This window comes from Mastacembelus armatus, chromosome 3, assembly GCF_900324485.2.
Source record: "Mastacembelus armatus chromosome 3, fMasArm1.2, whole genome shotgun sequence".
Lineage (NCBI taxonomy): Eukaryota > Metazoa > Chordata > Actinopteri > Synbranchiformes > Mastacembelidae > Mastacembelus > Mastacembelus armatus.
In genome coordinates, this window is record NC_046635.1 from 25464728 (window position 1) to 25491747 (window position 27020).

The following is a 27020-nucleotide window of genomic DNA, read 5'->3' on the forward strand; positions in this document are numbered from 1 at the left end:
ACCTCTACCCTTTAGAGCTGAGGGGAAACTACTGATGGTTGCCACTTCTATTTGCCCCAAAGCAGATCAATCTAATTCACAATCACTTGCACTTCCTAAAGTGCAGATTGACAGATTGATATCCCTGAAGTGTAACTGACTTGGCGTTATACTGTGATGATTAACTGTTCCCTTATTTTTTTAGCAGTTTTGTTTATTTAATAAAATGAAAGAAATAAAATGCTGATCTGTCCCAGTCTGTCAGCAAATTTACATCTGCCAATCTCAGTTACCATCTTCCTCCTCCTCACTCTCCTTTTTCTTCTCTCGGCCATGTAAAAGTGTCATTGCCCAGACAGCACTGATGTGCAACATAGCCGTCACAGTGATAACCTCAGCTCTTTGATGGAGAGAAGTGAGGGCTTTTTTCACTTATGTCATTCCTTTATTTCAGTTTATCCATGCTTGTCAGTGTGGACTTGAGTATAGAAAATGAGGCAACTTTTGTCCCATTATTTTCTTTATCTGTTTCAATATTTTCTGTTCTGTCTGTAGTCAGTTATTTCTCCTGTTCAACAGCAAATTCGTGGTTGTGGTCTGATGTATAAATGTTAAGTCCCCTTAGAGTGAAAACACCTGCATGAATTGTAGATGTTCCTCCTATTGCAGAGACTAATAAGAACTGTCCCTGTGATTTCAGGCCAGTTCTTAATTTGTGCTAAAGGATTTAATGTCTGTGCTTAATGTCAGCTTCACAAACACCACATCGGTCAAAGCACTCTCTTTTTTTCACCTGCTTGCACCAAGTAATGTCTCTTACACAAGTCAGGAAGGTAAATGCTGAAGGACTGAACATTAAGTTTAATTTATAACTTATATATTGATTAGTGGGATGCGTCTGAGCTCTTAAAATGCTTTGTATATCACTTATGTTACATTTTTTCTGTGTTATCCCAAGCAGAGTTTTCTGATTTTCAGACTTAATGTAATGTCACACATGTAGTAGCATCTTTTGTCTTCTTTCCTCTCGGCCACTAAAAATGCTTCTCTTCTAAAACCAAAGCTCAGCTTGTTCTCAGCACGTGCTCGTCATGATTCATTATAAATGAAGGCTATTTCACTAAAAAGCTTCATATCACAACATCATCAATAAAATGAGATATACTTCATTTTCAATGTCACACAAATTACATACATACTTAACTGTTTTCCGCATTGGCTGTCAACGCAATCTAGTCATTGATGTTAATGTTAAGTGAATGTTACTCAGGAATCCTAGCTTCATGTACAGAAACTCAAACGTCAACCACGTAATTCCCAAAGGGAACAGATGTCATAAGATGTGTTTGACTGGGAGCCCCTGATTACTAAAGTGCACAGTATAATTAATGTGTGTGAAGGGTTGGCAAGGGGAAAAAGCAGCGACGTATACCCCAGACCAGACTGAATCTCATTTGTTCATAATTGCTGATATCACACACAGATCATTGATGAAGCCTATTTATTCATTCATTCATAAATATAACTATACAAAACATATTAAGTGTGGATTTACTTTGGGCAATGACTTTGCATAGCAATTTAGCTTAGTTAACCCTAATACAATTGATACAATTATTTTGAGAACAAGCACATTAGGTTTCATTCTTTAAATAATTTTTAGGCTTTGTGTTTAAATGTTTTGAATTTTTACAGTCATAAATATGGATGAACTAGTTAGAAATTATATATACTGTATACCAGCTGCTTCAGTGTACTTTGCTTTGTATCATGCAGTGTCGTGGAGGGCCCCAGCTGTGCCAGTGGTTATACTGTAGTTCACACTTGAGCTTTGTTGGGCAAAACTAAACCTTAATGTCATTACATACACTTGAATGTACACACGCATATACACTCACACAAATAAGCATTTTCTAGCCTGCTACACAACAACAATATACACACGCACACACACACACACGCACACACACACACACCGAGAACAACTGGGCTCCTCTGTAATGACAGACACTCCTCGCCCACAGCAGATTGTCGGTCTGACGACTTGCCATTTCACATCACTCTATGGAGATGAGTGGGACACAAACATAATATCGCTCCAAACCATGCAGATGGAGAGGCAGATAGACCCACTAACATGGATGTAGATGATGTTTATAATAAAAAGGCCTCATGATTTGAGTGATGCTGATGCCATTACACAGTACATCTATTCTAGCTAGAGACTGTGGGAATAGAGCCATGGATCCCTCTAGCCTCGATGAGGATATCAAAGCTGGAGGCAGGGGCTAGATCATAGCATGCTGAAGTTGGAAGATCATGAGTACAAAAGGATGCTATATTTTGACAAGGCTTACCATGTCAACACCAGTCACTTTGTGAAATCACGGCACATTCTTTCTGGGTGGCTTAAGGCTACTCAATAAACCCCCCTCTCCGGTGCCAGTTAGCCTGGGGTTAAGTGGTTAAATTCTAAAACTCTGCAAAGTGGCTAATCTTGGATCACAGCAGGGTAAGCTAAGCTGAAGTGGACTTGAGTCTGTTATCCACTTTCAGATGTGCCAGGTTGACATGATAGCCAAGTACTTTAATCTGTCAGCAGAAAACTGTACATTTTTTGAGAATGTAGTGCAGTCAGGACGCTCTTTAGATTAGGTTGCATCAGGTACTGAAAAATCAAATCTCAAAAACATATATATTATGTATTATATTATATATTGATTAACCACACACGTACCTCTTTAATTAATTAATAAGACCAATAGATTTGTTGTGTATGAATCGCAGGTTTATTTTTTTCGCAGGGTTTATTTATTTTTCAATTCAATGAAATGTTGGACGGCACACAGTGACCCTGCTAACCTTGGATACCTTGGCTTTCTGGATGATGTGCTCCCCCCAGACAGCCATGGTCAACACAGGGCCCTGAAGCCTGTGAGTGGGAGGTGATTAGGATGACCTGCAAACACTCGATGTTCTTGCAGGATCACACACACAAATACACATTGAAAAACATCACAGCACTGATTAGCTTCAGTATTGGAGTAATTAGGACAGGGATTCATAAAAATTAAATAAATAAAACTGATGACTCTAATTAGTGATATGGATATACTGTAAAAAGACTGTGACACGTATTACTTTCTTGTATAACTTCACCCTGAACAGAAAGAAAGAAAAACAATGGGCTAATGAGTTAGAATTACTTGTGACATGACATGGCCACACTCTACACGTATTCTTTCTGCACACACTCTACAGTAACACTGTCACAAAGAATCATATAAATGCCCCAAATGTGGAATGGTCAGTCTTAAATTTGCTCAAGACAAGATTCTGGGGCAGTAAGTACTTTCTACTCCCACTCACTAAGGTGATGTTGAATTAACCATTTATGCAGGTAAAACTATGGTATCTGGTATTATCACCTGGAAGATAATGATAACTTAAAACCTGGCCTTCTTACTGTTCATGTATTTTTGTTAAAGTATCTTCTCGTTCCTCCACAGTTACACACACACACTTCTGGTAATCCAGAGAACACAGTCAATAATAAAACCTACTTTTTGTCAAGCAGTCACTATGAAAACTATTTGTTTATGTGTGTGTGTGTGTGCGCATATGTGCATGACTGCATGTGTGTGCGCATCTTTGTGTGTGTGCACACATTTACGTGCGTCAGTGCATGCATGCCTGAATGCGTTTGTGTGTGTGTATGTAATTTTTCTGTGTATGTTTCTACCTTCATTGCTTGGAGGTAGAAACCTCTGATGGATGTCTCAAATCTCAAAACTTAAAACTAGAAGCTAAAAACAGAGCAAAATTATTTATCATTTCAGTTTCTTGTTTTTTCCTTTTATTTTTGTCTTCTGGGTGACTTTAATCTTAATTTTAGTAACTCCCCTTCTTCAATCATGTACAGTAGATAATATGTATCTACAATTTATTTGTGGTAGGACTGAATCAGTTCATCATTCAGTACATGTGTCTGAGCTGAACTAGTTTACAAATTCCAGCGGCCTGGCCAGCTCTAGGAAAATAGGAAAAACTGAACTAAGGTAGAGTGAATGAACTAAGTCTGATAAATAAATGCCAAACATAAATACCTGCAATTTTAAGTGTTACAGCAGGTGAGATGGTTTGACAGTACACCTCACAGACATCTAAGTCCTCTGCCAAGGCACGGGTTTGCACAATGAAAAACTCTCTTATAAGTGACTGAAGTCATTTTTTCCCCTTTTTTATTTACTTAAAATAGAAAATGGGTAGGAAGTAAAGAGAAAAAGTGAGAAAGAAAATAGGAGAAAGGAGTGTGTTCCAAGTCAATTTCTCCATCCCAAGATTGACTTCAAAGCGGCACAGCTAATCCTCTGACGCCTGCTCGTTAATAATCCGGTTAATAATCCGTTTAGCTGCTTTCATGCTTTGCTGTTTGTTGGCATTATGGTGCTGCAAAGAACTGAAGAGAGTAGTCGTCGGTTTTCAAAGGTACCACCTCCATCCCCTCTGCCCCACCCCTCATTTAATAGTATGGTCATCTTTTTGTGATGTGCTTCAATCCAACCAAGTCACACATTCAAACATTTAATCTTATTAGGGCCCAACCAATACCTCACACACATGAAGACAGACGATGACTCACACTTACATTCACCCCTACAGGCAAATTTAGAGTCACCAGCTAATCTCACCTGCATGCCTTTGGACTGTGGTAGGAAGCTGGAGCAGCCAAAGGAACCCCACACAGACACAGGCAGAGATGCAAACAGAAAAGGCCCTGGTTGGCCAGTTGGTTCAAACCCTGAACAACCTGAGGCAACAGTGCTAACCACAGCACCACCATGCTGCCCTACTCAAAATTAGATTGGTGCTATTCTTGCTTCTTTGGCCACCCAGATGTTAAACCTGACCAGAATCAAATACCTCAACAACAGCTGAATGACCTTGTACGTTTATACAGGCATTCATATTTACCAGATGATGACTGTGGTAATGCCCTTGCTTTTCCTCTAGTCACAGTCCATTCAAAACCAAAGGTGGTGATGGTGACCTTTGGTTTTGAATGAACTGACACCAGCTATAGGAAAGACTGCCATGAATTACATGATCCCCAGATGATGAACCCCAATGTGGATGTGGATTATGTGTGCGTGCCCATGTTTGTTTGTGTGTGTATGTGTGTATGTATGTAAAGCATAACAGCTTTACTACATGTACACACACACACACACACACACACACACACACACACATAAACTCAGATCATGTGCTGTCTTATATTTCTCTCATTCACCCGCTTCCAGTTTTTTTCTTTTCTTTACTTTCACATTCCATTTATTTTTCACACAGAAGGAACTAAGCCAGCCTCAAGGTTTTGGACTGAAGTCCATATTTTCATAGATCACGCTTGGAACGGCCATTCCCAGTGAGCCCAAACAAGCAGGTTGCCAGATCCATCATGGTTTTATCTCTCATTATCTCTAAGACTCCCAGCCCCCTCGACTAGCCTTCTGCAACTGCTGCAACAGCGTGTAGATGAGAGATGAAACAATTAACTCCCATTTTCTAAATCAGCAGAGGGACCTTGACAGTAGAGCCCGTTAGAAAGAGGGAGATTATGGATTTAATGTGCTATTTATCTCATGCTCTATTTCTTTTCTCTCTCTGGTCTATAAAACAAAAATACCATAAGTCTACATCTGCACATGCTGAACCAGAATGATAATTCTTGCTGATTTTTAGCTGTTTCATATTTAGGTTTGCATAGGCTGCCAACATGTTTCTATTCAGCAAAGTTATTGACAGGTAGCTACTGCACTGAAATCAGATCTGCTTTTGTGCCCCTGAGTGCAGGCAGACAGGCCACTTGATGTACTGGAATTGTGCCATAACCATTCACATCAGCCACTTAGCATTTTAATGACAGGATAAAGCAGTTAACCTATATAATTACAATGCAATATGCATCAAAACAAAGCTCTGAAATACTGCACTGTCAGACTTCCTACAAGATATGGAAATATTCCTAAAAATAATACAGTACTTCTGTATAGAATACTGTAGAGCAACTAATAGTTTATAAGGAGCATTTTAAATGTGAACTTTGCAGGACATATTAGACATGCAAATAAGGTATGCTTCATTCTTCACAAAAATGCTAGTGCAGATGTATAATTCATCATTATCGTATTTCAATAAAAGAATAGGTCAGCCACATTGTCACTGACTTGCTGGGCCATATGTTTTCACAGTCACAGAGTTGTTAAAAAATGGTTGACAAAAGGGAAGCAGATTTGTGTGCAGCAATGAGGAAGAGTGGATGTATTTTGTGTTTAACTGAAGTTCTACTATGGGCTAATAGTCTATTAAAACACTGTGCTGGAATATACAGTAAATACCAGTTGAGATTCTCCTATGATTCAATCAATCAATAAATGTTTTTTTTGGACTATTGTGTGTGGTAGTAAAAGATCAAATGCAAGCATTTCAACCCAAGATAACATAAATTACAATAAGAACATAAACGTAGTGATCTCCTTAACTATTTGTTCAATTGCATTTGTTGATATTGGAGCCAATTTTATTTTATTTATAAATTATTTAATTTTATTATTTGTTATTTTTCTTCTTTCTTCTAAATTGTCAGCAGAGTGCAGGTTATGCCTATTGCAAAATAGTTTAAATGCCAGTCCCACTTTCTCAAGGCTAAATACATTCAATTCATTGTCCCTTGAACAAAAGAGAAATGGTAAACTTCAAATATGAAGTGGAACCTAGAGAATATTTGGCATTTTGGCCTGAAAGAAGATCGAAGCAATTCATAAATTGTCTTAATAGTTGCAGGATATGTTTCTGTTTATTGACTTCTTGAGTAATTTGAGTAGTTCCAGGTCTATTTAAAAGATGAATGGCTTTGCATTAAGAATCCTACATGCTTTGTATATATAACTGCATTTATTACTTTGTGCCATGTCAGTGCAAATCTATTGTAGTTTGGATAAGAGTGGTTCTCTTTAATCTGAGGTTGTTGCTGGTAAAGTCCAAACAACACTTTATTATTTTATTGTATTTTAGGGACAATGACTGCCACACACTGGCATATCATTTATTTTTTACTAAGCTCCACAGTTCACTCCTTTAAAATCTTGTGCATTAGGATGTGACAGCTGACAAAAAGGAATTGTAGTCAAAACTAACCTATCAACTGCAAGATTAGTGGTCCCAGCCCCCACTGCATTTGTTCAGAATATCTCTACACGCAGATCACACAAAACAAGAAATAATGTACATTTAAGAATGAGACCATCGTTTTTTAATTTGGCTACATTTTTGCAATAATGAAAATGTAAATTGTAAAATGCGTTTAGGCAGCAATCAGTGTTCAATAAGAAGATAAACTAAGAAGCAACACTTTAGTTAGGCAGGGGAAAAGGCTTTGAGATAAAAAATGCAAAAAACTGTTTTGGTTCAAGACTAGGGTTAAGATTTTCCTCTTCACTTGACATTTTGCTGTTAGCAAAATGACTGGGCCTTGAGCTTGAGCACACAGTGTCTGAGACCAATGGCAATAACCTCCTCTTTGAGCACTTGACACTGTGTGAACATCTGCTGCTGTTAAAACCTTTGCTTAAAAAATGCAATATTGACTTTTATATTTATCTTTGCTATGCACAGAATCAGGTTAAGTGGCAGGAGACAGGAGACAGAAGGTTGCAATCTATCCTGACTCTCAGCAAACCTTAATAGGAGTAAGTAAAGCTTTTGATCTCAGAGATTACTTCGGCTGAGCTGTAAATCACACATACACACACATGTTGACCTGAACTAGACTGCTCTTAGTTAATTAAAGGATTCAGTAATTAGTAGATTGTTAAATAGGGGACACATTGTCTCCCTGTTGGGCTGTGTGATTTGCGTCACCTAGGATATCAACACTAATACCTTTTTACCCGTAACAGCGGAGTAGAGGTAGTAAACATTAGCTGGTATCGGAGTTGGTAAGACAGTCCATCCATATGGTAAGTAGAGTAATCTCAGGATGAGATTAACCAGTTATTGGACTTTTGAACCTTAACTTGGTCTGTGCAATTAATCACAAGAGCCCCTTTAAATCTCCATGCTACAGGTAACTAAACTATAACGTGTTAAAGTTGGTTCGAATAACCTGTTGGCACAAATCACACATGGATTTGATTTTTACTGTCTTGTTTTTGTCCTCTCAATGAAATCCAGTTTTCACTTTGCTTCTGCTGTTGTTCTGTTTTGGGCTCCACCAACAGACGTATGCTTCCATCTGTTCATAATCTATTAGCACACTTTTTCGGGCAGTTGTTTTTTTAGTGGGTTTATCAGTGCTTTTTCAAAGCTGCTGTCTGTTGTATCTGGAAAAAACAGTGATGAACACAGTAAGCCCAAACAAAAACAGTAGAGTTTTAGACCAAAGAGCAAAACAAGTTGAAAGTTGAAACGAGTTGGAAGATGTTGAATTGTTCCATACAGCTCAGAGCAACAACAAGCAAGTAGTATGGTGACCACCCTCAAATTACCTCTAATCCAATCCACATATTAATGATTATGGTTAAAACTTTAAAACCTTTGTCTGATTTACTGATTTCAGCAGATCAGACACTGCCATTGCTTTTAAAATTAGCTGTTGTATTCTCGTGACTGTGTTGTCTCTAGAAATGTTGTTGTAAGCCAACTTTTGTTGTATTTGTTGACCATACTATTAGCAGTATGCAGATTTTCAATTATGAGTAACTCTGCTGGTAAAATAAGCAGTGAAACTATTGGCTGACCATTTGTATCATTTGCAATTAGTGTATGAAGTAAAGCTTGACTCTCTCTCTCTCCCTCATCCCTTGATTTAATTGGCGTTTCCATGTAAAAATGTGAAAAAGTCAGTAAGACCGCAGCAGCTTTCCATTTAAACAGATTATGGATGGAACAGTTACTAGTGAGGGCCAAATGGCCCTTTGTAATCCTCACAGAGGACATTTAATTAACTGGCCGCCTTTGCTATTCTCTCTCTCTCTCTCTCTCTCTGTCTCTTGGTTTGTCTTGTAATTTCTCAGTCTGCTTCTTTTTCTTTTCTTGCCTGTCACTTCTTTGTCTCACTCCATTTTTCTCTATTTCAAATATGTGAACATGTATTGAGGGCACAGTACACAGCGAGCACACAGACACACACTGAGCCACCTACTGCAGGTGTTGTCTGCTGTAACGAAACTCTTTTCTTCAGAGGGTAAAAACTGGAATTGTTACTGTTGCATGTTAATGCTAAATGAAAGTCAGAGTGAAAGGGAAGGAGGCGGTTGCAGTAAAATGAGGAATTCCACATTATGCCTTCTGTACTGTCAGCACAATGTAGAGCAAGAGGGTGAGGGAGAGAGTGAAAACTGAGGTAGCAGACAGGTAGAAAGGTGCTGATTGGGGTCATTGGGAGAGAACATAGGAGGAGGAGGAGGGGTCTGCATATGATTCATTAGCATCGTCAGCATCCTCAAACACCATGCCAAAGTTGACTACAAAAACACATGCACACCAATGTGTAGACACATTATGTAACGACTTAAATGTGTGTTTACATAAAGACATGCACAGACAAATTTTGAAGAACAATTTTGGACTCCATCAGCAACAAGACAGAGAACTTCATTTGCATGTTGAATCATAAATTGTGTACCACTTACAGCTGCTTTAAGAAGCCCATCTGGCTGGCGCTGTCCTCATATACTTTATTTAAGGATTCAAATGTTTCATAACTCAAACAATTGGAAACTTTTTTTGTTCATCGAGAAAGGTGTACAAGTGTTTAAATTCTGTTCATTCTGTAAATTTACCAAGTGATGTACTGTGTATCTTTCATATGTCTTGATATGTGTCATTATGTACTTTGCAGCAAATTGGTGTAATATTTATGTAATTGGCTTCATAACGTACATTGCTGCAGAACAATTTCCCAACAGAGATTATAAAGTCAAATGAACGTAATGAGGCACAGAAATGATAAAACTGCACACTTCTTTACACCTACACATGTACTCTCACAGAGATAATAATTGTATGCGTGGCATTAAGCATCTGCTTTTGCTCAGAATGACCTACAGTGCATTAATGTCCATTGTTCAGTGATTATGACAACACCATGAGTGGTGGCAAATGCAGATATTTGGGAGCATGGACTCATCCCAGTAGCTGACCTTAAGCAACAAATGTGCTGCAGGGTGCAAACAAAACTACTTGAGTTTAAACAGAAATACAGAACTAAGTGATAAGTGTCATCTAAGGGGCATCAGCAAAAGCACTGTGTTTTAGGTTAAATAACAAATTTAACTGGTGGTTCACTGTATGGGATAAGCAATGATTAACATTTGAGGAAAGTGGAGACCAAAGAGGCTAAGGTTAGATGGGTCTCATTTGTGCCTGTAGACAGGGAAGGATTTGAATGACCTGGCCCTTAGATCTTTAAACAATGTGTACTCAGAAATTTATTCATAAACATTTTTCAACATAAACTAGTATTTGTAACAAGAGAATGCACAAATGACACATTCTGCTGACCGTGCATCATTTTGTAGAGTCACTCAAGTGTGATATTGGTGAACTAGAAGTGAAAAACAAGGCAAAAGACATAGGCTAATCTAATATGCAACATTATGCTTTTAGGTTGTGAGCCATTTGACTGTTGACTGTTTTTTGCCATCTACCCATTAGTAAAATACCAACCAGGGGCACATTTCTAAATTTACATCCCTTTATGGAAGTCCACTGTGGAAATCAGTGGAGTGGAAAGCAAGCTTGTGCATGTAGCCTATTGACAATATCATATCGACTGAGATGTATCTAACAAAACCATGCATATGCATAACTTTAGAAATCTGACAAAATGCATTTATACATATTTTCAGTTAAACCCACACATTTATGTATCTGCCCGCTGGTCTTTCACTTAGAACTGATTTCACAACATGGCTACAAGAACATAATTGTGTTTCTCTAGAGTCAGTGGATATCTGGAGCTTAGACCTGAAAGTCGGGGCCATACTTTGAAGGATAAATGTTGAAATGGAATATTCTGCATTAAATGTGTTGACAAGTAATTTAACATTTACATCCACTTAAATAACTTTTGTTGATAAGCAGAAAGAACAAGATTTGAATGCCGGTTTTTGGCTAATCTAGTAAATCTGTTAATAATCTATAAATACCCAGCAAATCAACATATTCATAACCTTGATCCAAAAATACTTTAAATCCAATACTACTACTAGTTGTTTTATAACATTTGACATGGGATAGATTTTTATCAAATCTGAATTAAGTAGTTTGTTTTTGGTGGAATAATTTCTTTATTTTTTAATTAAACAGTGTACTCTTTTCATTCCACAGTGCAGTGACAAATAGTTTTATGTTACAGAAAATAAAACTTAATATTTATGAATCTAGCTTGTTCTTATCACATTAATCTTCTTCTTCTTCTTTTCCTTTTGGCTGCTCCCTTCAGGGGTTGCCAGGGGTCCTCCTCTTTGGTCTTCCTCTAGGTCTCCTTTCTGGCAGCTCTAACCTCAGCATCCTTTTACCAATGTATTCACTGTCCCTCCTCTGTACCTCTACTCCCTGTAACCTCACCGTTCTACTTGAATCCCTCTCATTTACACACATGTACTCTGTTTTACTGCAGCTAACCTTCATTCCTCTCCTTTCCAGAGCAAACCTCCACCTCTCTAGATTTTCCTCCACCTGCTCCCTGCTCTCACTACAGATGACAATGTCATCTGCAAACATGACGGTCCACGGAGATTCCTGTCTAACCTCATCTGTCAGCCTGTCCATCACCACAGCAAACAAGAAGGGGCTCAAAGCCGATCCTTGGTGCAGTCCCACCTCCACCTTGAACTCCTCTGTCACCCCTACAGCACACCTCACCACTGTCTTACAGCTCTCATACATGTCCTGCACCACTTGAACATACTTCTCTGCCACTCCAGACTTCCTCATACAAAACCACAGCTCCTCTCTCGGCACCCTGTCATACGCTTTTTCCAAATCTACAAAGACCCAATGCAGCTCCTTCTGGCCTTCTCTGTACTTCTCCATCAGCATTCTCAAAGCAAATATTGCATCTGTGGTACTTTTTCTTGGCATGAAACCATACTGCTGCTCACAAATGCTCACTTCTGACCTCAGCCTAGCCTCCACTACTCTTTCCCATAACTTCATTGTGTGACTCATCAGCTTTATTCCTCTGTAGTTTCCACAACTCTGCACGTCTCCGTGGTTCTTAAAGATGGGCACCAGCACACTTCTCCTCCATTCCTCAGGCATCCTCTCACTCTCCAAGATCTTGTTAAGTAGCCCAGTCACAAACTCTACTGCCACCTCTCCTAAACACTTCCATACCTCCACAGGTATGTCGTCAGGACCAACTGCCTTTCCACTCTTCATCCTCTTCAACGCCTTCCTCACTTCATCCTTACTGATCTTTGCTACTTCCTGCTCCACAACAGTCACCTCTTCTACTCTGTGCCCTCTAACATTTTCCTCATTCATCAACTCTTCAAAGTATTCCTTCTATCTTTCCGTCACACTCGTGGCACCTGTCAACACATTTCCATCCCTGTCCTTAATCACCCTAACCTGCTGCACATCCTTCCCATCTCTGTCTCTCTGCCTTGCCAACCTGTACACATTGATAATACTATTGATAATTTGAATTTTGTGTTAATGATTAAGTACCAGACAAGAATAACACTGACACTAATGTAAACTCTGGTAGTTATGTATTGTATAAAAAATAATTAAACACAGAGCATGAATAAAAGATTTGATACAGGATTTGTGGAGCACAGAGCTTAACAAAGCATATTACCAACTTGGATCCAAAATCCAGATGTCATAACCTATCCCTACTTACAATGGTCTACTAAACCAAAGGAATTAAAGGGTTAGGTGCCTCAAGAACAGTAGAATCTCTATCGTGTCAAGGTAGTGTCATATTGCCCAGTGTTACTTCCCCAAGTGCATACATTTCTATTGCTAATGCATGTGAAACACTGTTGGAACCTATTCACTGGGAAACTCAATGTTCTACGATAGGCGGTGAAAATGAGCATTAGCAAAACAGCCTCTAAAACCTAAATGACTGAAGTCACCAGCAATAATAAAAAACCTGTCAGGATGTGCTGTAGATTGCTGTTGCTGTATAGTTCTTGCAGGTAGTGCTTCAGTAACAACAGTAGTGAACTCCCTGAGCAGATAGTATGGGCAGCAACTCACATTGGTAAACTTCACTAGCTGAGAACAGTGTCTGCACACAACCAAAATATGTACTACCATCACAAGTTTCACAAGACAGTAATGATTCCCTGTTGCCTCAGTAGTAAATAAAGTATTTTTTTGTTGTTTTTCTTTTTTTTTTCTACAGTTGAAGACATGCAAAATGACAAACAGCACTGGATAATTGTTCTGTGATGGGCTATTACATCTGCATATCACCATCAACATGACATTTTCTGATCATTTTAAATGCTCCACACAGTCAGGTTTTCTTATATAAAAACAGGCAACTGTTGTGGGATACACATAAGACAAACAGGTTGACAAAAGATAAAGATATAGTGCTCATGAAATTCTCCCAGTAACCACTGTAACGGCAGTGAAAACATAATGGGGCAGAACAACTCACAAAACACTAAATAGCTGTGTCACATTTCAGCACGAAGAATAGGTATTGTACCCTTTTTACAGGACTAGGAAGCTCTTTTAAATGACAATATTGAATAATTAACAATAATGAAAATATATTTTTTAATTTGTGCAGACATGTATTCTCAGACACTCAAAAATGGGCATTTTTCTACTTCTAAAGTAGGCTATGCTTGGCCGCTTCTTCCTTTGTAAATAGTATATGCCAACATTTGTAAAATAGCCACCAATATAACAATATTCTTTGGTCTAGAAACATAATACCCAAAGATACTAATACCCCGATCTCTGAAAAACTATCAATCACTTGCTGAGAATACTGTTAAATTATCAATACATGTAAAGCAGTGGGAAACCAACAAAAGGAAAATTTTGAAAAACTAAGCACAAGCATTGGATGAGAGTTAGAATAAAAAAAGACATATTCTTGAAGAAAACACCTTAAAAGTAGCTATATATTAGAATCAGAGGTCTCTTCCGATATTTTTTAGCAGTGTTTAAACCCCAAACAGGTCTTCTTCATAAAATTCTTGCCAAAGCATAGGGGTTACACTACAGCCATGTGACAGGTACACATCTTTTTTATACTATGCTGCTATTGAGGCCTTTATCCTGATGTAAGCTTTGGTGATGAAGTAAGAGCAACAAGGATTTTAGGAACATTAACAGCTTTTCAGAGAGACCACTGAACGAAATCGTGTGTGCAAAAATACACTACAGTTGAGAGATGAGTGAAATGTCTAAAGCTGAGATAAAACATAACATTACTGACAGGAAAGCTGTTTTTTTTGTCAGTGTGGGATATATAGCTGATGATTAAACTCACTACCTACAATTTGAGTTGAATATCATGGAATTATTTTTTATGCATTTAAATTAAAAGAGGTTACTTTCAATATAATATGAACTCATACACACGGAACATGAAATGTCAAGAAGGTAAAGAAGAACTAGTGTGACACCCACAAGTGGTGGTGGATAAAAAGTGTTGAAAACAGTAAACGCTATTCAATAAGCAGGATCACTGCAGTGAAATTTCACAGGGTGAACTTAAATTCTATGTCTTTGTTATTGTTTATATACCCAAGGCTGGACAAGGATGGTATTTTCAATTCTGAATTATATGTATGTCTATATGTTACAATAGTGGATTTTAAAAATTAAAGTGCTATTTTATATTTCCTGCTTGAATGAAACAGTATGTGTACAAAAAAATATGTCAATCAAAATATAGTCAATATGATTTCTTTACTTAGTTATCATTTCATTATTCATCTGATGACACTAGTATATACAACCAAAAATGCTGCCCATTTCTAATACTGGTCATATTTCTTCTGTGGTTATAATGGTTATGGATTAAAATAGATCTTGCTGTTATGTTACCCTTGCTTATTTTTACTTAACCCAACCTAAGCTCATGACCACAACTCTATCTTCAGTAATAAAAGTCATACATTTAGCTTCCAGTAGTCAACAAGTAATAGTGACATGTTCAAGGAGACCAAGCTTATAATGGATGTTAGCTTCTTAATGCTGCTGGACTATTGGGTGTGTTAATATATAGTATCTGAAGAAGATCACATATTCTATAATCCACATGGTTTTGTCCAAAAACAGCCACTTGAGGTTCCTCTTTGGCTGAAGAAGAGAAACAGATAAGACATTTTTAATAGAAGCTGACTGCTTCAACCACATTTGCTCCTACAACAAACTGTGAACTTCCCTTTTTTTGATGTTAGTGTCTAAAAACAGCCCTGTGTGTGTGTGTGTGTGTGTGTGTGTGTGTTTATGAACAGAGAATTAATCAGCAACAATTTAAATAACCAAGTAATTTTTATTGAGATGAGACATGGCAGCTTCTCTCAATTGTTTCCATTTCCTGTTATGACATATCTGGGAGGAAAGGCAAAAACATCCTGAAAATGTAGAGAATTAGAGCTTTTATCCAAACCTGATCACAGTCTGTGTTCTGATCATAACAAAAATCAATTACCTGAACAAACTGCATCAAAGACTACATCCATTTTTAGTGCATTTAGTGCATGGGGTCTCAGAATGCTGCACACATGTTCTGAGAACAAGATTACAACACTTGGACTTGCTATTTATTGGAAGAAATTAAGGTCAGCACTTGGTAAAGTCTTCTATTAGTAATTGCAGGTCCCACTGTTTCTAAAGATTGCAACATATCATTAGATCCAGTGAAATGCATTAGTTTGAGGAATGGCCATAGCACCAAGCTCTAGCTCCCCATGGTCCTTCATTAGCCACTAATCCACTGATGATCGTTATTAGAGAGAAAAGTGTGTGTGTGTGTGTGTGTGTGTGTGTGTGTGTGTGTGTGTGTGTCTGTCTGCCTGTCTGTCTGTCTGTAAGATGCATTTTGGCATAGTGCTCTGTATATTAGCCTGGTGATTTATTATCTGGGTAATGCCGACCCTTCTTCCCCAAAGTTGCATTGTCCTTTTGCCAATTAATTCTGAATCTGTTATTTCCACAGGGAGAGAGGGACACAGAGAGAGGAACAGACAGACAGAGGGAGAGAGAGATCATCAACAAATACATTGGGTCAAGTGCAGTACTATATTTTTTTGTAAGATGTGGCTGGATAATTCATCTCTTCGGTCTTCTTTTGATGTCCGCTTATGTTTTTCCTTGTAACGTTCCCTTACTCCCTCTCTTATCTAATGCCATTGATTTATGCAATTGCTTGCTTGTTTTCTTTTTCTTCTTAATTCTTCCACTTTCCATTTTTCTGCTGTTTCTATAACAACCGCAGGGTCATTTTTCAGCCTCTGTGTTTCTCTCCTAATCCTGTTGATGCGACACTCAACTCTTATTTTTCTTTCTGCTTTTTCTTGCTGTGTGCTATATGACTTGATTGCACCCTCTCACACTGAATGCATCTTTTTGTCTTGTTCTCCTCTTTCTATCCATTTTCCATCCTTTAGGCATTTATTTTACAGTTATTCACACAGATTTCTCACTACTTGCATTTGTTATTGCAGCTAGTGAATATAAAATGTATTGATGGACAAAATTCATCATCTGAATTTGCTTTTCAGGCAACAGTAAATACGTCTGGTACAATTACTCTGATATCATTGTTATTAAGCCATTCCAAATAAGAATCAGTCATTTTTTCAACAGGTGCCAAAACTGAGAAGCAAGTGAGAGCAATCCTCTGGCTCCAGCCCTGAAATTGCCATGACCAGCAAACACTATTGTGCTTCTTTGTGTGTATGTGTGTGTTGTATTCTGATGAGGTCTGTGTGGGGCCCTAGCTTGTTTGTCTAGTGTCAGTATGATTGCTGTTTACTACATGTGCAGATAGCACAGTGCTGATTATAATTACTAGTTGAGATCAGTGGCTGATCTAGAAAGTTTTACATTGTGAATGGGTGACAAGAGGTTTTAGCAGGGGGGCATTGGATGAGGTATCTGAAGGTTTGTGCATATATTATTATATATTACCTACACAACACAAAACATATAATAACTAAAACATGTTAGTCTGCTGAGTTAAAAATTTACTTTGGAATTTTCCATATATGAATGGTGGATAAAAAACATGAGGTTTAGCTGCAATTGCATTAGCATCTGTGTCCTTGTCTCATCTGTCCCTTCATCACTCATAGCTACTGACCCTCTTTCTGATGCAGTTTTATCCTCATTTTCATCCCTGACAGTCATTTCTTCTTGCATTTTCCCACCTCTTCTTTCTGTAGTTTTGTCCTTTTCTGTGTTTCTAGTTTCTTCTCATTTTCAGTTTCTCTCCATATAGTTCTTGTGTGCAGTCTGAACCATCTTCCTGCTGAAAAGGTTGAAAAAATCACTTAAAATTCCTTTTGATTTTTGGTTTCCATTGCAGGCCAGGCCAACTACTGTGACCTTCAGTAGCCAAGATGTGAAAGGAGCTCATGATTAAAACACATTACATTATGAGAGCGAAGGGTTAATAAATTAAGGTCAATAAAGTTTTGAGAGAGTGATATTTAGATTTTTAATCCCATTGGAACTCACATATTGCCCCTTTGATAGTGAGTGATACAGCCTGTCTGTGTGCAGACTGTGCTGTGGGAGTATTCATTATTAAACGTGCACCAATGCTTTGTATGCAACTAATCCAGAGTACTCCAGATTATAGGTCTGCAACCAATGATTATTTAGATTATTGACTAATCTGTTATTTTCTTGATCATTAAATTATTTGATCAGTTTGTGAGACAAAAAAAATGTGAAAAAATTCATTGTGGTCTTCAAATGACTTGTTTATACAATCAAAGGTTCGAAAACTTAAAACATCAGGTTATTATTATATGACAAGAAAAATCTGAAAATCTTCCCATTGAAGAATCTGGTACTAGCACATGCTTTTATTTATTAATTATCATTAGAATTTATTCATTGACGCATTGCTTTAACGTACCTTGGTATTAATGTTGTTTGTAGTAGCAAAAGTCTTGCTGTCAAATGGCAAATAATGCTTTTTATACATGTTGGCACTGTTCCCAATGACCAGAACATTACAACAGGAGGTTTTAGACCTGTGTAAGCTGCTCTGTTTCTCTTCTTGTTGGCACTGGGTTGCTTACATTTATTATTTATTTTTTGAGCTGGCAGCACTGCTACCTGCCAGCTAGTCTGTCCCAGCTGCTGGAATGTTACTGAATTTCCCTGGGCAGCACAGCTGGTTGGAATAAAGCAGTAGGCTATTACTGGATGAATGTCACACAGTTTGTTTTGCTGGAAAAATTGTTGAGTTGACAGAGGAGAATCGAGTGGTGTTCTACACTTACACAAGTAACTCTCAAAGACAAAGGCAAAATGTGATGAAAAACACTTGACAGGTAAAGACTTTGACATTTGGAGTGAAGTTAACACAGCAAGCACACCCTCACTGACTTTTTGTCTGAATCGCTCATTAAGCCATCCATTGTGTCTGTGTATGACAAGGGTCTTTGAAACACTATTGAAAGATAACCCCCCACACACATACAGCCACCCCCCAAAAAAAACAGACAATACTAACAGCCATAAGACAGCTTAATGACAAAAATGATAACATTGCACATTGTAAGTGTAGGAGGCCCTTCAAAATTTCAAGCTCTCTGAGCTTTACTGTACTGCAGAAAAATATTTTTACTTAACCAAAGCTAGGTGCACTGCAATGATTTTGTTCCTCATGTTTAATCGTATGCCCCAAAACTCTTTCTTTCATGTTCATCAGTAAGTTACTGATTACTGTTGTTATGGTGCCAGTCACTGTAATTAACCAGTCCTGGTTTCCTTTTTCTCCTTCCTCAGGTCTGGACTGGTACTTGGTCAGGGTGGAGATGACTGTCACAGATGTAAATGACAATGTCCCAGAATGGAACATGGTTCCTGCTCCCTACCTTGCTGTGGTTACCCCTGATGCCCCTGCAGGCTCTCTGGTCTACAAGCTCCATGCACAGGATGGGGATGAAGGGAACAATGGTGAAGTGGAGTACTTTCTGTCTGATGGTTGGTATTTTTTTTTCTTTTTTTCTGTGTCTAACAGTGTATTTGAAAGAAAGTTTATTATTCCTCCATGCCTTGATGTAGGTAGGTGGGTGAGTGCCTGTACGTCCGGTATTGTGCATGCTGCTTCATTAGTACGACATACTAGGATGCCTGCAGTAAAAGTGACTCCTTACATCTACAGTATTTAACTTTGTGAAAGTCAGTACCATTAAGTTTTAATGTAAAGCCTCAACATGTCATGCCACTGTGGGAGTTTAGGTTTAGATATACAATATAATTGTTTACTTGAACTCACAAAATATTAGGTCTCTAGTAATCAAGTAAGTGTATTAATGTATACAAAGCTACTGAACAGAGGCAATCTCTGTGGTGTTACCCATTTCAAAATGAGTTTGAATTATATCAATAAATTGCTTGGATTTATATGAGTGTTTCATAATTGGTGTGTATGATACAAAGGGAATAGACATATCATGGTCAACAGTTTTTCTAAATGTTCTGCATGGTGTAGAATTAAATCTGTTTCTGTTGCTCCTTGAAATGTGAGCCTCTACTGAGCCAGTGAGTATTTCATACACGCATAGTTATTTTGCAGTGTAATGTAATTCATTTCTCCACGACACAAAATAATTGCTTTTCTTACTGTCTGCCATGTAATGATTTCTCCCATCCATTTTGGAATCTGTTAAATCACTGCCTGGATGGTCTTCAGATGTTCCCTGCGGGGATGGCAGCGAATGAATTGATAATAGAAATTGCAAAGATAAAACATAAACATTGATGTCAGTGTCTAGACTAGTGTAAACTTTTGATTATTCTGAATTGGTGTTTCATCCATTAATGGCTTAATTACACCTCTCACAGTGGGCATGTGGTTTACTTATATTGTGGATGCATGATTGTGTGATAGAAGGGATCCTATAGAGGTCAATTCAGAGCCAGAGCCAAAAACAGTAACTTTTGTAAATGCAATACAGTTTTGATGAAAATTTTATTGTCCCTTGTTGCAGTGTTACATACACGTCATGAATTTTAACATCCCGGTCCCGCTCTCTCTGCTCTTTGCATTTCACATCTTAACAACTTACTGCCTGTCCAGTCAAATTTATCACTTCATTGGTGCATCATCAGCATGTATTTCTGGTATTTTTGACAGACATGCAGGTTTGACACAGCCCTTTTGTATTGCAGTACTTGGCATTGGTGCACACTGTGCTATAGCCAAGAGAAGCTTTCATGAGTGTTGAAAATGTGTAAGCAAACTCCAGTCAGCAGAAATATTTATTTTATTTCCAGGTGGTGATGGTCGTTTTGAAGTAGACAGGAAGAGTGGCCAGGTACGAACTACAGGCCTTCCGTTGCAGCGTGACAGGGAGTACCTGCTCACAGTGGTGGCTGCCGACCGGCTGGGTAGCCGCAGCGCGCCTGCTGTCGTCTCTATAGTGGCTGGAGCCCGACCACCACAGTTCACAAATGCTTCCTTCACCATTGCCATACCTGAAAACACCCCTGAAGGACAGCCGTGAGTTTACACATGCACACAAATAAGAGAAAACTGCCTTTGGTAGTTATAATATAACTCCATATAATTGTGTTTTTCTTGCAGCACAAAATAACCTAGTTGAATTGGATGTGAATTCCACCACTAGACACCCCCATGAAAAGGTTTATGCACTTCACAGGTTATCTCTGCAGAGTACCAATGTCATGGCACACAAAATAGAGGAGAAAATGGCAAATGGACACATACATTTGGATATTGGATTAATTTCATTAACTTGTACAATGAAATGTATATTAGTTTTACATTGCTGATATGTTTACATTCATCATAGATTTCATACATGTACACATATTTCATTTTTTTCTGTGGCTGTGCATCTGTTCCTTAAGCATGTATTATACTTTATGCAGTACATAAGAAAAAGAACTGTCTTGAAGTATTGATTTATACACATGCACACACACATACATACACACTCATACATAGTGCTTTATTGTAAAAGCTGAATTAGGGATGCAGTGATAATTTGCACAGCCGCTACATTATTCATATGGGATCGCTGTGTATTAGTGTGATATGTCTTAAAATATGCATGTTATATATGTCTGTATCTTTTCACACACACACACACACACACACACAGTGGTACAGTTATGACTATTGTCCTTGAATTGATTTTATTATCCCCTTCCAGCTTCTTTACTTTGACTGACACATTTGTCAAGCCAGTAAAGTGGATATTCCAGCCTGTTGTTTATAATGATTTCATTGGGGAAATTGTCTCGGGTAGCATGTCTAATAAACAACCAGCACCAACTCAGTTCAGCATTTTACTGCTGTATGCTGCCACCCCTACCCCCTTACTTGTACTTGACAAATACACTATAATAATGCATTTGACTTTACTGTACTGCACCCTTCTTGACACTTCATTTCACTTTGATATTTGTTATGGTTAAGTTACCATAGTGGCCTATCTGCTGTACAGAATATTCCTCTACACTAACATACAAAGATGTTTGGAAAACTTCTACAGTGGATAATCCCACAGATATGCTGTATAATATGCATCCTTCTACCCCGGCCTATACTGCACATTCAGTCAATGTGAAAGTACATTGTCTCCCCATGTCTCCCCAGTTTCCTGGTCACACCTGCTGTGTCCTTCCAGAAGAAACCAATCAGCTACAGCCTTCTCATCAATCCCAGCAGTCTCTTCTCCATCTCAGCAGAGACTGGTGAAATCAGTTTGACCCGCCCTATTGACTATGAGAGTGACCAGCATCGGTACTTGCTACTGGTGCGAGCCAGTGAGGGCCTGGACAGCATGAGCAGTGCAGCCGAGGTTTGTGTCTTTGATGTGAATTCCAAAACACATTTCCATTGTCAAATTCAATGACTGGATGGTCTCCAAAACCAAAAAAAAAAAAAGTTTGACATTACAAGGTTGTCTAATCTCTAACAAAGTACACAATAATGCAAACAATATCTGACAAATTTGCAAGTCTTCCTTGCATTGGTGGGTGATGTCATTGCATTTGTTTGTAAAGCAGCACAGCTAGCTTTGATCTGACAGTGTCACTCAGTACAGTGATAGTTAGCTGGAAGAATTGCTAACTGGTGTGCAGGATGATTATGATAATGCACACAGTAAAATAACCACAAATGATCATATAATTGCAGACTCTGAATGATCCTTGAACTGACCATGCATTTAGGCTGCTAACATACTGCTAGATTTCATTGATTTACAGTTGCTACCGTATGTGGCTAGTAATTGTTGTGAATATTGCAGTTAAATTATGGTTTGGGTCTTGGGCCTCTTGGGCTTCCTGATTGGTCTCTTTTTTGTTTAATGGCATTTTGAACTGATCAGTGCTGCACATGTTTTTTTATTGGATGTATGCCACCTGAATTGACCATAAAAGAATATTACAATTCTGCACTTAAAAGACAAGTGTATAGTATATTTCCATTTTAGTGTAAAAGCATGAACAGTGACTTCAGTCAAACCCAAATAGACTTCTCTGGCTGGAATGACTGCTCTGGGATTCCCAATGACTTCCTCATGTTGTGAGTAAGGGAGAGAGAACAGCGGCTGACCGCTGCAGGCACTGATGCATCTGGTCTGGTTTCCATCATTATTCTGGCCTCAGGCTAAAACATGTCCTGCTGAACCGATCTGTCCTCAGCTGCTCCGCTCGGGGCCTCTGTGGACTGCAAAGCACCAAGAGAGTCTGTATGGAAATCGGGAAAGAGAAAAAAGTGGAGGAATGAGAGGAGGATTGCTACATTTAATGGTGAGAAGAAAAGGACAGATGGAAAGAATGAAAAAAGTAAGCCACTGGCAGGGAATTGGTATAGTATGCACCCTTGTCTGCTCACACTTTTGCCCATGTAGCCAGCATCCTCAGCCCTCAGCCTACTCTCTAAAGTCTGAGTTAGCTTTTTAAACTTCCACATGTGCAGCTCCCTGAGTGCTGGAAACCCAGCACCTTCTAGATGTGGCAATCCCAGCCCCCAGAGCTGCATCTCTATTTAACATCACCAGATATAAACTTCATAATGTTTTGCATTAGGAATTACAGAATTTGTCTCCTCAATTACTTTTGATGGTGCTTTGCTGGAAAAGCTGTTTACTATATTGAATTCTGTCTCAATAATTTTTGTCTGAAAACGCGGTAATGAGTAAAAGGAATTATGGGCCAATACTGATTGTATATTGTTTTGTATCAAGAGTGGGCAAATTGTGTTGTGTAGGCTAATCTTGTTGATAGAGCAAACCTTTTACAGATTGTCTTTGCTTTATGTTAGCTTTAATGCCCCTATACTTGTTTTTGGCTGCCTCCTAAACAGAATTACAGCATCAGTCATTACATCACATTGGAACAATTGAGAGGATAATGGAAGCCTGAATGGCTACTACGCTTAAGTGGTTTATTGATATAGTGTATGGCTGTGGCAAGGAAGGATATACACTCTCCATTCAACTGTTTAAATATTAATACTATTTATACTTCCACTGTTTTACTAAAAATAATCAATGCACTGTACAAGCAAGTCATCCATGTATACCTGAAAGTCAATTCCAGTTCTCCATGAGAATATTTTAGTCAGGACTATGGTGACTGATCCACACTAACGTTTAAGGGCATGTTTAGTAATAGTTGAATATACTTTCAGTTGCTGATTTTATTTTTGGAATATTCAAAATGTATAAAATGTCTTAGTTAATACATTCAGAAGCAAAAATCTGATAAAATCTGAAAATACATTTATCTTGTTTACTGAAAGCATTAAGAGTGTCAAACTGAAAACACCTACTTTAGAATGAAATTACATAAAATTATGTATCAATATAATTTATTAGTTGGTGTTACTGATTTATTGTGTTGTATTTTCCCCAATGAAAATAATACCACACAAAATACAACACAAGAAAAACAAAAGTCTTTCATGTACCATACTGCAGTATACCCATATGTTAGTAACAATACTGCTTATACTGTATATTATAGGCTAGATAGGAGCATGGTGTTATTACTGAATGTGCTAGATTACAATAAACATTAGAGTGCATTGTAGATTATTTCTTTAAGAATGCAAGATACATGAGACAGCAGCAGAGTAATGCCACACCATAATTCCTTTGATATATTCTAATATTAAAGTTTAAGAAAAGGCTCATAACTGTAAAAGATGCCCTTAAATTCCTTAGTGTTTAGGAAAAACAGACTTCCTTTGACAGTTGGGATGTCAGTCATTTATGGAGGGCCTTGATGTGATGCCCTCCAGAGCTGAGAACAGAACCTGCAAGAGTCAGCATCTTGGGTGCATTTACATGGCAATACACTGCACAAACAGATCCTAAAAGAACACAGGCATATGTTTTTATAGACTGCTAAAGGCTAAAGAGAAGAAAAACAACCTTATGTTATTTTGTATGTGATGGTGCAAGCTTACCTAACCAAGCACGTCAGTTTCTAAATATGTAATCAAGCTATATTGACAAACATTTGAAGTCCTTGAGATACAACTGAAAAATCTTTTAAATTGAACCAGAGATTTTCCTGGTTCATTTCATTGTTGAATGTAGTGGCTCTTTTATTTTTCTAAGATACTACTTAATTTGTCTCCTGCCATTATAGCAATGAGCAGGATTGAGAACCTATGTTCCTCGAAAGCCCCTGTGCTGCTTGTTTCCCATGTATCCCTGCTGTATCCAGTGCTGATTATCTGGATCAGGTGTGTTCTGCCATTCAGAAGATGAAAGATGCCAATGATGCACATTTGAGATGCTACTGTATCTTCCAGCTTCTGACTGACTGGACACACCTGATCCAGGTAATCAGCACTGGGAAGAGCAGGGATAGTTGGAAAGCAAGCAAGCAGGCAGGAACATGAATTGGCAACCTCCAGAAATAAGAAATTGTCACATCAGTTTTCACCCACATTTTTTCCCTCCTTGTCCAGATTCAAAGTGAGAATGTTGAGGCAGTTTGTGGGTGGTCAGATACACTTGCCTTTTCTTTTCAGTAACCCAGCTTTTGTGAAAAATTACCCAAAACACACAAACACATTTTTGAAGGGGAGAATATCGTCAGTATTTTTAGCTTGTTGTAATAACTTTATTTTATATTCACCCCAATCTTAGTTTATGGTGGTGTTTCGTAAGAGTAATGTCAAACTCTAAGCTTTTAATGAGCAATAACTATGTGTAGTTAATTTATTACTTTTAATTAGGAACTAGCTCACTCTTGTGTTCTACAGTACACCCATAAAATTACTACAGTTAAGTTAATCTTATCACAGTCCTATTTTCAAACTTTTCTCTGTGCCTTGTTTCTCAATTTTTGCTTTAAAGCTTGTTAGCTCTGACTTGGCTCTTGTCAAGCCCTCACTTCTACTTGCCCAATTAGCAGCTGCCAATTATAGGTGCAATACCTGAGCTCCATGCAGCACCACAAGGGAATGTCAATATGACGCTTTAGTTAGAATTCTTTTCTTGTGTCTTTAATACTGATTTTTTTCTAAAGATATAAAGAAAGATTTGCTATAGCCAAATTCCAATGTAAAATTATATAAACTATGACACCTAAGCTACCCCGAAGACAGTTACAAAGACAGTATTTCTCAAGCTTAAATAGTATGCAAGATTGAGTGGCCCAGGTGAGGGTGTGACTTGCATCTTTGCCTCATTTTACATATAATCCACCCCCTTGAAAATGGCAACCAATCGAAAACAACAAATGCCAATGTGAGACCATACCAAGTTAGTTATATGCATTGTGGTTGATTTTCAGACAAGAATTCATCTGTCCTGAGATTGGAGATATTTTCTGTGTATGTAATAACGTTGACTGACTGCTCAACTGCATATTTTATTCACAGCCAAGCATCTGTTTGTCACAGAATTTGCATCAAAATTTCTTTCTTCGTGTGAATAGTTGGTGTTGATCTGGTAAACCAGCATCTCAGATCCATTTTTTTTTCATTTATTAAACATCACCATTCCATTAATAGTGAACAAATGCTGTCCTTTTTTTGCTTGTGATTTTATTTTATTTTGATTTTCAAAAGTCTGTCTCTGCCAAAATAGCAAACAGAGGTGATATTTGTGTGGACTGGAATTACAGAGCATGACTTTAATTTGCAGGTAGTTTCCAAGTTTCTCCCTCCAGGAGTGATAGCTCATCGGCACCATTAGTTACTTAACCAGCCTGAGACTTGCCTGCAGCTGCCCTGAGTGTGTGTGTATGTGTATGTGTGTGTGCGTGTGTGTGTGTGTGTGTGTGTGTGTTTAAGCTCATCTTGTTTTATTACGGCTGACTTCCCATCTCTTCTCATTCAATCTTGCTTTTCCTCAGCTTTGTACACACACATACTGTGGGTTCATATATCTTGCAGAACCTTCGCCATTTCCTGTCATACTGGCTCATCGCCTCACTCACTCTGGCATGCAAACACAAACGCACACACACAGGCGCACAGGCAAACAAAGATTGACAGTCACTGGCAAACACACACAAATCACCTCAGGGAGCTGACATGGTCAGATTTTATTTTGTTGTCCGTTGCTTCGAAGCTGATCTTTGCTGAAGGATTAAGTGATATTACAGAATTTCATTTTACCTGCCAGGACTTAATACCAGTAGTATTTACCCACCACTCGCTGTGTGTGTTTGTGTCTGTGTGTGTCTGTGTGTCTGCCAGAGTGGGATCTGTAGTGTTCGGTGCATCCTGTTTTGTTTATATGGAAGAAAAAAAGTGGGTTGTCGGATAGACCCACCTCTCAGCTCATGTCTGTATTAATTCTTTCTGA

General features: G+C 38.2%; 1 protein-coding gene across 1 annotated transcript in view; it reads left to right on the forward strand.

Moving 5' to 3' along the window:
- LOC113122715 (neural-cadherin) overlaps positions 1–27020 on the forward strand; it is a 245826-nt gene that overhangs the window by 50837 nt on the left and 167969 nt on the right. The window contains exons 2-4 of the mRNA XM_026294237.2: positions 18997–19194; positions 20491–20716; positions 21839–22043. Coding sequence (XP_026150022.1) covers positions 18997–19194; positions 20491–20716; positions 21839–22043 — 629 coding nt within the window. The remainder of the gene's footprint in view (positions 1–18996; positions 19195–20490; positions 20717–21838; positions 22044–27020) is intronic.